Source organism: Octopus bimaculoides, chromosome 6, assembly GCF_001194135.2.
Source record: "Octopus bimaculoides isolate UCB-OBI-ISO-001 chromosome 6, ASM119413v2, whole genome shotgun sequence".
NCBI classification, from domain to species: domain Eukaryota; kingdom Metazoa; phylum Mollusca; class Cephalopoda; order Octopoda; family Octopodidae; genus Octopus; species Octopus bimaculoides.
The window spans coordinates 70,609,670-70,621,957 of NC_068986.1; the positions used below are offsets into that span (position 1 = coordinate 70,609,670).

The window sequence follows — 12,288 nt, forward strand, 5'->3', positions numbered from 1 at the left end:
AGGCTTTGGTCAGCTTGAGGCTATAGTAGAAGACACTTGCTCAAGGTGCCTTGCAGCAGGACTGAACCTGGAACCATGTAGTTGGGAAGCAAGCTTCTTACCACACAGCCATGCCTACACCTGCAAAGTATTATCCTTTATATTTGCAGAAGTAACATTAACCAAAAACAAAATCATTTAATCTAGTTACTCCACTGATCAACTTGTGATTTCAAATGCAATCAACACTAACCAATGCACTCCCTCTTCTGTGCTACAGTGATATTGACACTGCTCTAAGTTATACAAGACTATTTTTTAACTATAAATTAGTAGAGAAAGGCAGCGCCCATGATCTATTACAGGACCTCTGAGACAGGTGAGAAGAAAGTATCCTCAAACCACTGACCTGGCCTGATTGTGTGCAACAGAGTGAATTCTGCTAAAGGAATGCCAGTTGCCAGGTACAAGTGTTAAACTGGGTTACAGATTAAATTTACTACCCACGTAGGATCTGGTGAGATTTGAACTCAGAATGCAAAAAACCAAAACAAATATTTCATCTGATGCTCTAACATTTCCACTAGCCTCCCTCCCTATGCTAGTACTAGTATGAAAGGCAATGTTGACCTCAGTAGGATTTGAACTCAAAACACCAAGTGCTGGAATAAATACCACAATGCGTTTCATCCCATATCACAACACACACATGCACACATGTATGTTTGTGTGTGTGTATGTGTGTGTGCATTTATCTAGATATTAGTCAGTAACTATCACTTGTAAAGCAGTCACACTCACAGTTGTGAATGTATATATGTATTATTGTTTCCAATCTTCCATGGAAACATGTCAGGTCATTGGGAAATATCACTTTGCTGGCTTGTTTCAGGGTTGATGACAAGAAGGGCACAGGTGCATAGCTTTGAACACTACTCACCTCGCCCCTCACCCCTTCCTCCATTGATCTTTGTACTGAGTCTATGTCAGCATCACTTTAGTGTCTACTTTTCCATGCTTGCATGGGTCAGACAAAATTCATTGAGGTAGATTTTCTATGAGTGATGCTAACATAGACTCAGTACAAAGATCAATGGGTGGGGTGAGGTGAGATGAGGGGGAGGGTCAGTATTCAAAGCTATGCACCTCTGCATGCACATATGCTTTACAACTCGTACCTAAAAAATTAAATGCATGCAGATGAAATCTGATACATTTTATTGAAGAAATTTGAGCAATGCTTGCTTAGATCTGATTGCTTGTATAGATGTGCATATATTTTACAAAGAAAGACAAAATTTCTATTCACAGCAAAAAAAATTGGAGGGAAAATTGCAGTGGTGGGGGAGATTTATATCCGGGGACGATGCTTATCAGAGAATAGTATTTTCAGAATAACCTTTTTCGTCTTTAACAGATGAGAAACAAAAATATAAGGGAAAAGAATGAGAGAAAATAATGGAAAATGTAATAGCGAAAGTAAGAGAGACAAACAAGTAGATAGACAAATAGATAAATAGACATGCATAGACACTGATATATAAGAGGAAGAATTGCAGCTGGTGGCAAAACCTATGATAGTATGGGGAAAAAAACAACTATGTAAATTGATGACCATCAAGATAATACACTAGACACACACACAAGCTATGTCAAGAAGATTGTAACTTGTATACTGACAAATATAGATGTACATGCAGATATATTGGACAAGACAGAATTGATGCACTAGTTCAGATAGACAAACTTAAAATCAAGACAAGAGAGAATAGACAGACATATTGGTAGGATATATAGATACATTAGTTATTTCAACACATACCTTAGTTTAACATACACCAAAAGTAGTTCACAAATTTCTGTAGCCCCTTTCAAACACAGGCATTTTACAAAGCCCATTACCTCCTTTCACACACACACACACACACACACACACACGCACATGCACACACACACACACACACACACACAATGAGCTTCTTTCAATTTTTGTCTCCCAAATCCATTCACAAGGCTTTCATTGGCCTGGGGCTATAGTAAAAGACACTTGCAGAAGGTGCCAAGCAGTGAGACTAAGCCCAAGAAGGGAAAAAGCTCCTAGACCTCACAGTTATGTCTGCATTAACTCTCATCTGTGCATCCAAAACTATCATCAAGAAGTTGCCTTAATAATTCAGAATGAAGTCGTTGATCTTGCTGAGAACACTGTGGATTCAAAAGAGTCTCCTCTGCCAGTTTGTGTACCGTAGATGTGTAGGTGTTTGCAAGGTCCAACCACAAAACTACCAGATCTCCTTTGCTTTTCTTCTTTTAAGAACTGATAAAAATGAGATTATAGTGGAGTCCTTTCAGAGGAACAGTTGAAGCAGAAAGCTATTGTTGGGAAAGTGGCAATAGTGTATTCAGGCTTGGGCTATTTTCTATCTTGACATATTATATATGCCAAAGGAAAAGAGTGACATCTCCAAAAAGAAATCTATGCAAGTACAGGGGAAGTTCTACTGACCACAAACTAGCTAAATATAATTACTTAGTTAAAATTTGCATCACACTTTAAAACTTTGAATTTATTAGATTATACTTTTAACACATAATACTCCTTACTAGGTCGTGCAGTCATTATGACTCAGTTCATTTATAAGAGGCCATTTTTCTGTGCAGTTTAAAGGAAAAATATTTAACTGTCTTATACATGGCTAGATGCTTTTATCTTGTAGTTCACATGCTATAATTTACCACACCCTAACAAACCACAAAAAGTCCATTACAATTATTTTATAAATATTATTAATAAACACCAGGTGTTCAAGTATGGAGCTTTGCTTGTTGTAGACTAGTGTTAGCAACAATATATTTACAATATATCAATATATTTATAAATATTGATATAGGCAAAACATGCTGTGGCATATACATGAGAAGAAACTGTGGTAGGTAAGGGAGATACATTAACCAATAATAGTATGTATAAATATGGAGATTAAGGGTTGGGGTGGGCAGTCTCCAACAGTATTTCTTAAGAGTAACTATCAAGATAATGGAAGCTTTCAAGGGAGGGCATTGAGAAAGATTTATCGAAATTAGTGGAGAGCGTAGAGATAGCTGGATGCACTAGGAGAAAAAAGTGCTTCATGGAGAATTAAGCTAATGAAATTTATGAGACTAAGGATGTTAAGTAGGAACGGGAGAAAGACTAACATGACTAAATATCTGTTAGATAGAAAGAAAGAAGTTACAAGGTGACTTTTTATAGAGCAGCACCATCATCATCATCATTTAACATTGGTTTTTCATGCTGGCTTGGGTTGGACGGTTTGACAGGAGCTGGCCAGTTGATGAGCTACTCAGGTTCCATGTTTGTTTTGGCATGATTTCTATTGCTGGATGCCCTTCCTAACACTAACCACTTTGCAGAGTGTACTGGGTACTTTTACACAGCACCAGCTAGGATACTTATACTTGGCACCAGCACGGGTGCTTTTTTTGTGGCTCCAGCACCCATGAGCCCACAAGATTAGGATTGTTCAGCTGAAGAGAGATGTAGGGGACATGCCCTATGCAACGACAACCACAATTTTATTTAGTTTGATGTATCTTCTCAAGTACAAAATCTGAAAAAAGTTTGTGAAGGGCACACAAGATACATAGTATAAATTTAATGGAATCAAGAGGCAGAGAGAACTTTTTAACCAAGGAACAGTTATCTAAGAGAGAGATGGTTAAATATATAAACAAGTGTTAGTGTTGTAAGGTGGGGGAGCAAAATAGCAATGGATGAGCTATCTAATTTTCTCATGTCCCATCAGTAAGTGAAAACTCTATAGAAATGGCTTGGCTACAGTGAAAGAGAAAGGAAGTGGGGACTATGAACATCCAGCTTTTAATGAAGATTTACGTTGATGAAAGTATATATTTGTGTGTGTGTGTGTCTTAGTGTCTGAAAGAGACATGTATCTTATGCTTCTACACAGTTCAAAGATTTGAGCAAAGTCAACTCCAACATCAGGACTTATTTCATGCAAACATGAAGGCACACTTTCCTCCAAATGAAAACATGACCTGTCATTGTGGTTTTGTGGCACAGAGTAAAGCAGGCCTTCCCATCCACTCTAGAAAGCATGTAGTAAATGATCCAGAAGCACTCAAGCAAACTGCATCCTCAATTTGTTCCATATGCAAAAAGGTTTGCAAGGCACCAGCAGACCTCATGACACTCATGTGTATCCAAAGAACATAATTACTGCTTTCTTTTACTGAACCCTCATTTGCTATTTACGATGAAAGAATCTACCATTTGTGTTTTCCATTGGAATTATTTAAGTTTTTTCCTTTGCAAAATTCAAGCAAAGTAGCAAGACTCTTTTGCTTAAGTCAAGACAGACAGCTCTTGAAGTCTGTGGTATTCTGAATTGGTTTGTAAGTATATGTATGTGTGTGGATAAACTTGATAAGAATAAATGAGCATTACCATTACTCAAATGATTTGTTTATTTCCAGGCTTCCATGCAAAAAAATTATGTTTAGTTATGGAGAATATTACCTTGTTTGGAAAAGGGTGAAGGCTAATGGATGACAAGAATGCCATGTTGAATAGCCACGTTGAGTCGTTCCATTTGTTGAACATAAAGTTCTGTGTTGACTGTTTGGTTCCATTCAAGCAATTCATAATGAATAATCCCTTCCTAGTCCCACCATACACACAACATTGTTTTACGCGAATGAAGATCTTGTTTCACGTGCTGTGTCGCTTGTTTACCAGGGCTAAGCCATTCCTTACGCTGCTTCATATTGATGTACAAGCACCATTTTTCGTTGCCAGTAACGATTCGGTAAAGAAATTGTTGCTTGTGTCCATGAGTTGAGCAGTGATGAGCAAGCAAACCAGTGGAGATTGTGACTCGTTAATTTTTGTTGTTGTCACTTAAAGCATGCGGAACCCATGCTCCATACTTCTGAACCTTTCCCATCGAGTGAAGATGCTTCTCTATAGCAGTGTGGGAGCATTCCATTTTCTCTGCCAATTCTCTTGTTATTTGACAAGAATTTTCGTGCAAAAGTTGGTTTAATCGCTCTTCATTGAACTCGACTGGACGGCCAGAATGAGGTGCATCTTTGGGGTCAAACTTTCCATTTGCATCCTCCTTCACAATTGCTGGCCTTGTGCCAAAATTTGAAATCAATATGAACTGTGAAAATGCATTTTGTTAAAATTCCATTGAGTTATCAAAGCAGTTTTTCTAATAAAAACAAGCACTTGAACTTTCAATATATTAGGAAAATATCTTTAATTTCTTTTGTAATATTCTCTTTTATTGAGAAAAATGAATCATTCTGATTTGACTTTTTAAGAATTTAGTTTTTATAACAGACTGTATTGAATGTAATTTACCTATTTAAACATACGTAAAATGTATGTGAAGTTATTTTTCGTGCATATCCAGTGTTTGTATAAAAGTCGTTGCTTATTTTTTATTTTGCTTGGAGCCAAGCTTCTGCCAAGTGTCTGTGTAAAAATCATTGCTTTTTTTGTAATTTTATTTGGTGCTAAGTTTCTGATAAAGTCCTGAATGTTAGATTTTTCTCTTCAAATTGTTTGATTATTGAAATGATTAAAATTGTTGAAATCTTTTTTATATTTCAGTTCAAAATTGAATATGACATCTTTCCATCCGTTTTCACAGCTATCTTCCAGGATTTGAAAATAAAACCTCCAGACTATCAAGTAAGAAATTACAACCTTCCTTTGCTAAATGAGTGAAAATTTATGTAAACTATAATTTGTTTTATGTTATCGTTAGGAATTATATCATTGCTTGATAACAATGAGTAGGAATTAGATCAACACATAATGAAGATAAATTTTAAACTATCAAAAGCCACATTGTTCATCAGTGTAATGTTTTTATCATTTTCTAGAGGATACATCTTCATAATTCTATAAGTTACAAAACAAACATTTAGGCAGCATTTACTCAGAATCAAATGGTAGAGTTATGTGCTGCTTGCATCTGTTTACAAAAAGCAATCTATATTCTCTCCTACCACTTAAAAGAATATGTGTGTGTGTATTGATTGATAATGTACAAGTATAGGTGTGTATGTATATACAGGGTGTGGAGTATTCATTTGCTTGATGACTGTCTCAGGAAAAACTAAAACAATGTTTTTATTTTTTTGTGATATATTCATCAAATTTGAGTCAGTTTGTCTTCATGACATGTTCTGTCAATCTCACTCAATGAACCCACTTTTGATTTTGATGACAGCCCCCAGGCAACCTTAGAACTGGCTACAGGTTTTCGTCACTATCTCCCATTTTAGACCCTTGAAGGCCCTGATAATCCTGGTCCTCGGCTTACCTCTCATGCTGCAACTAAATTTGTTGGTCTCTCATTCCACTGTGCCTCACACAAACAAGTTGCGTAGGTTGCAGTCAGGCAAGTTGGGAGGCCAAATGTCAGGTGCTGTATGATTGAAGAAATTATCCAACAACCAGGACTAGGTCTTCCAGCTGATGTGGCAGGGCACAGAGCTTTGCTGCCATATGTACAGCCTCGCTGCAGCTACCCAGTCAATCCAGAACTTCACTACCTCGCTCATATCACAGATGTAGCCATCAGTGTTCAGCCTGAGGCTCTCAGAGAAGAAGTGGGGTAGCATGGTGTCACCTTCACTACTGACAACACCAAAGTTCATGATTGTCACTGGAAATTCCATCTGCATGACTCTGAGCACGTCCTTGGGTGAGACAGAAAGCTACCTATTATTCTGTGAGTTGATCTTCTGGTGTTGGCTGAAATTCTTCTCATCAGAGAAGAACCACAGCATGTCTAGCTCCAGTGAGTGTTTCAACTTGATCAGCTTCTTGGTGTGCTTCAGTTGCTTTTCCTGCATTGCCTTGGAAAGAAATTGTCCCTTCTTCATCTTGTATGAAAAGTAGTGAATGTTCTCATGCACCACCTGCCTGATGAGCTTTTCATTCACACCTTCCTTCCAGGTGGTGGCATGCATCAGCTTGCTGAGATCATTGTTGATGACCTCCTGGATTTCAGTGACAAATTCCAGCATTCTGATAGCATTAGATCATCAATTATGAGCTTTCCTCTCTACTGTCACCTCGTAGTTGAATCCTGAATCTTCCGACTTCTTTCTGACCTCTTTCACCATCCTTCGATTGTTGTTGAGGAAGAGTGCAACGTTACATAATCGGGCTGTTATCTAATACTTTGTTGAACCCTTAGCATGAAACTGATTAGCTATAATAGATATGTAATTCTGTACACTTTGATTAATATATATACATATATATATATATTTCTCTCACAACTGAAACAGTGTTGCTGTTTCACACAGGCATCCAGAGAAGGTTCACCAACTGATTAGTATAAAGTTACTCACAAACACTCACAGCCTGGTTAATACAGGTTGATAACACATTTATATCCTGATAATACCCAGTGGATGCCCAATTTCATGCAGACCTAATGAACTCACTGCATAATTCAATACCCAACTATTATTCCTTGATGTATTGATGTGAAAGACAGAGGTGGGTTTCGAAACATTAAAGTATTGAAAGCTATCAGTTGCTGAACTGTATTTAAAACTATCTCTCTAGCTTGTGTTCAGTGTGTGTGTGTAGAAGGGAATTGTCTAATGCCTATGTTATCAGGCAAATTAATCTTCAGTATGTCAGATTATATAGACAAAATGAGTCACTTGAAGTTTATATTCCTGAATTATACCCACCATCAAGTATCAACCATACTCTGGACATCTTACTTCCTTGGGTATGGACACATTATTAACCATCTTTCCAACAACAACCTTTGGGTACCATTTTGGATTCTGTATTTCTGACACTCATTGACATGCTTACAAAATCAGACAACACAGCATCCATGACTTCCAGAGGCATTTTTTCACACTCAGAGTTGCTGAAGCATGGAATAAACTACCCACATCAGTTGTTATCTATCAGGACACTACATCCTTCAAAACTTCCAAGCTTCTTGAAATTCACCAACAGTACACCTGATGCCCCTAACCCCCATATTTTCTTTTTAATAGACATCTGCTGTTCACTTCTTGTGCATATTCTTTGTACTGTTCATGCAGTTTTGGTTTGTTTTTTTTCTGATGAGTTGTAGTACACCTGAGCACTGTATATGATAAGTTCTTTATATATTACAAATATCTTAACCATTATATGAAGTTACAGTCATTCTTGAGTTAGAGATTAAACCAAAACCCATTATGTCTCAATTTGTCTGAAAAAAATTCAGAGAATCTGTAGTGTATTAGAAACTGTGTTCGAAAGTAACACCAAATTTTTTAAATTCTTTACCTGAATTAAATCTAGCCAACAATGGCAAGAACATAAGAGTGGCATCTATATCTCATGAATCTGTGGAATATTTTATGAAAGAGAAACCAAGGTTATAAAAGAGAAAAATAAGAAGGGGGCAAACACAAACGTAGACACAAAGACAAACTCACACGCACACACACACACACACACACACACACGATGGGATTCTTTCAGTTTCCATCTACCTAATCTACTCACAAGGCTTTGATTGACCCGGGGCTATAGTAGAAGACACTTGCCCAAGTGCCATGCAGTAGGACTGAACCTGGAACCATGTTAGGAAGCAAACTTCTTAGCACACACCCACCACAATTTTTATAATTACAATATATTTTTAAAGAATATTTCATTATTTATATGAGTCCAATTTGATTATTTTGTATCCATTTTTTTTTTCACAATAGTCTATAACATGTTTCTGTCTTTATTTTAAAGGTCATGCTGGTTATGCCTTTGAATATTAGTAAAAAAGATAAGGAAAATATTATGAAAATATTGATGAACCGGTTTCATGTACAAGGAGTGTGTATGGTAACCCAAGCTGTCACAGCTCTCTATTCCTACAAATCCAAATCTGGTATAATGGTTGATATTGGTGAAAGACTGGAGGTTATTCCTATTTATGATGGAAAGTAACATTTTTTTATTATACTATCCTTTTATTATTCATATGTTAATTGTATGTTAAGTTGTATGTCTTTAACCCTTTAACATTTAAACTGGCTATATCCAACCAAAATAATCTATTTGTTTTATCTTCAAACTGGCCAGATCCAACCTCTCACACTTACCCTACAATATTATTCTAAAAATAAATAATCACATCATTGAAATCTCAAAGCTTCAAGGTAAAGCATGACTAATTCCAATCAGTGTGAATAAATAAGTATTACATTTGATACAGAAATCTGAATGTGAAGGAGTTAGATATTTTACTCTGACAAAACAATATTCTATGAGGTTTGAACCCTAACCCTTTTGATACCAACTTACCTGAGCCCACCCCTGGTTCTATTATACAAATTTCCTGTTTTAAAGTGTTCTAAATTAAAACCTTCCATCATCATCGTCGTTTAACGTCCGTTTTCCATGCTAGCATGGGTTGGACGATTTGACTGAGGACTGGTGAAACCGGATGGCTACACCAGGCTCCAATCTGATTTGGCAGAGTTTCTACAGCTGGATGCCCTTCCTAACGCCAACCACTCAGAGAATGTAGTGGGTGCTTTTACGTGTCACCTGCACGAAGGCCAGTCAGGCCAGTACTGGCAACGGCCACGCTCAAGATGGTGCATTTTATGTGCCACCTGCACAAGAGCCAGTCCAGAGGCACTGGCAACGATCGCGCTCGAAAATCCTAAAATTTCATATTAATTTATGCTCCTAATTCCAGTTAAATAATGACAAAGTTGTTTTATTAACTTCATTATTTTCAAAATTAATTGAAACAAAAGCATTGTATATCATCAGATATATGATAATAAAAGGGTTAAGAGAGAGTTTTAAATGAGTGCAAGTAAAAAAAAAAGTGATTAGGGACCCAACTATAAAAGTTCAGTACATTTTTAGACATGAAGCAGCAATATTAGGATTGCTTTATCGACAAAAATGTAAAATCTCACTAATGGAAAGAGCTTTCATTACTCCTACAATATGTAGATTTACATATGCTTGTATACTGAGTTGAAAAAAGTAACATTTTTAATGTTGAATTCTTCTGAGATTTCATAATGATAAAGTTTATATTGCAATGTCACACATCTTAATAGTTGTTTATTTAATAAGAAGAATTTTGAATTAATCCATCATCATCGTCCTCATTTAACATCTATTTTCCATGCTGGCATGGATTGAAAGGTTTGACAGGAACTGGCAAGCGAGAAGACTGCACCAAGCTCTGTTGTCTGTTTTGGCATGGTTTCTACAGTTGGGTACCCCTCCAAATGCCAACTATTTTGCAGAGTGTACTGAGCGCTTTTTGCATGACACCAGCACTGATGAGATTGCCAAATAACTTGAAAAACAAGACCCCCTTCACCTAGCAAGCTGAGAATGGCATTGAGGGAGGTGGATTTGTGTCAGATGATGAGAGGTGAGAGCATGAATAGGACAGAAATAGGAGGAGAAACATAGCTAGCTCAGCAGGAGCAAGAGAGGAAAGAGAGAAAGAGCAAAGATGGTGAAGATGGAGCAGGTGGTGACAGATGGAGTCCACTTAAGTTACAGGGTGGTGTACATAAATGAAATGGAAGCAAAAATTGAATAAGTTGAATGGGATGGATAAGTTCAGGAGATTGCAACGAAAGGAAATTGGGAGGCAGAGGGAAGGAAATGTAGTGTGAGTGGACACAAATAGAGAGAGAGGGGGGTGTTAAGAGGATATGTTGTAGGGGAGAGATCCAATTGTGTGCAAGTGGGTCTACAAGGGTGCAAAGGGAGAATGAGAGATAGAGGGGACAGGGAATACAGAGAGAGAGATGTACTTAGGTGGTTGGTTGGTTAGGGTGGAGAGAGGTTTGTCAGGGACAGGTTGTGTGTTGGAGCATGAACATGAGTGACATGCCTTTATGGCCTCAATCCATAAAAAAGAATTTATAACAGCTTGAAATGTTGAATGAAGCATGACTTTCACAGTCTAATTTTTAAAGTTATTTTTAGATTGATGTGGGAAGGGAGGACAATTTTAAGCTGAAATTAACTGAACAGATGGAAATATTTTCAACTTTACTGAAAACATGTATCAACTAAATACAGCAATATATGTGAATGTTTATGAGTGTATTTGTATACACTCATACAAAGAAATATGCTTATATATATATATATATATATATATATATATATATATATATATATATATATATCTGTCCAACCCATGGAAAGCGGACGTTAAACGATGATGATGATGATATATATATACATACATACATACATACACTGGGTGGCACCTTGGGCAAGAGTTTTCTACTATAGCTTTGGGCCAACCAAAGTCTTGTAAGTGGATTTGGTAGATGGAAACTGAAAGAAGCATGCCATATATATACACAAGGAAATGCTGAAAAGTTCCTGGCTTTGAGTAAAAGAAAATATAGAAGGATCAGATAGTTATGATTTTATTCAACATATTCCCCTCTAAGATTCATACACTTATTGCATTGGTCCTTCAGTTTTTCTAAGCCTTGTAAAAGAACTCGGAAGATTAGGCCTCTTACCAGGCTTTTCATGATACTCTTAAAGCCAGGAACTTTTCAGCACCCCCTCGTATAAATGTGTGTGTGTAATATATATATATATATCAATGAGTGTGTCTTTGTGTCTGTATTTGTACCCCACCACTGCTTGACAACTGGTGTTGGTGTGTTTATGTTCCAGTAACTTAGTGGCTTGGTGAAAAAAACGATAGAATAAGTGCCATGCTTAACAAAATAAATAAGTCTTGAGGTCAATTCATTTGGTTAAAAAGTCATCAAGGTTGTGCCCCAGCATGGCCACAGTCTAATTACTAAAACAGATGAAAGATAAATGATAAAAGAATTCACACAGGGTAGTAAATTCCTGAGTAAGTCATGAAATGAATCAATTGATTTAAAGTACATGTGTGAAACAGAAACCTGTCTGAGCTTAACATGACTGTGGCACTCATAAATATCTGTCTCAAAGACACTGGGACAAAAGAATTGATCTTTATTTCTATATTTCATTTAATATAAGCTAGTATGTAAAATAGGGTTGGATCCAGATATAGTAAGACATGAGAAGGATGGTGAAGGAAGAAAGAGGTGGGGGAGTTGTTCAAAGGTGCAGGTTGAACAAGGGAAATTGAGAGTTAGGAGAAAGATACATCTGAAACCAGATACCATGAAAATTTCATGTCAGATTGGGGAATGATAAGTGGGTGTAGCTGTTGGCACTTGCTACTCCTTACTGTTTTTTTTTTT

General features: G+C 36.8%; 1 protein-coding gene across 3 annotated transcripts in view; it reads left to right on the forward strand.

The window, feature by feature from the left end:
* The window catches only part of LOC106882864 (uncharacterized), a 118,266-nt gene that overhangs the window by 94,554 nt on the left and 11,424 nt on the right, over positions 1-12,288 (forward strand). For all 3 annotated transcript variants that reach the window (XM_052968847.1, XM_052968849.1, XM_052968848.1), the window contains 2 exons: positions 5,621-5,701; positions 8,786-8,977. In XM_052968847.1, the coding sequence (XP_052824807.1) occupies positions 5,621-5,701; positions 8,786-8,977 (273 nt within the window). The remainder of the gene's footprint in view (positions 1-5,620; positions 5,702-8,785; positions 8,978-12,288) is intronic.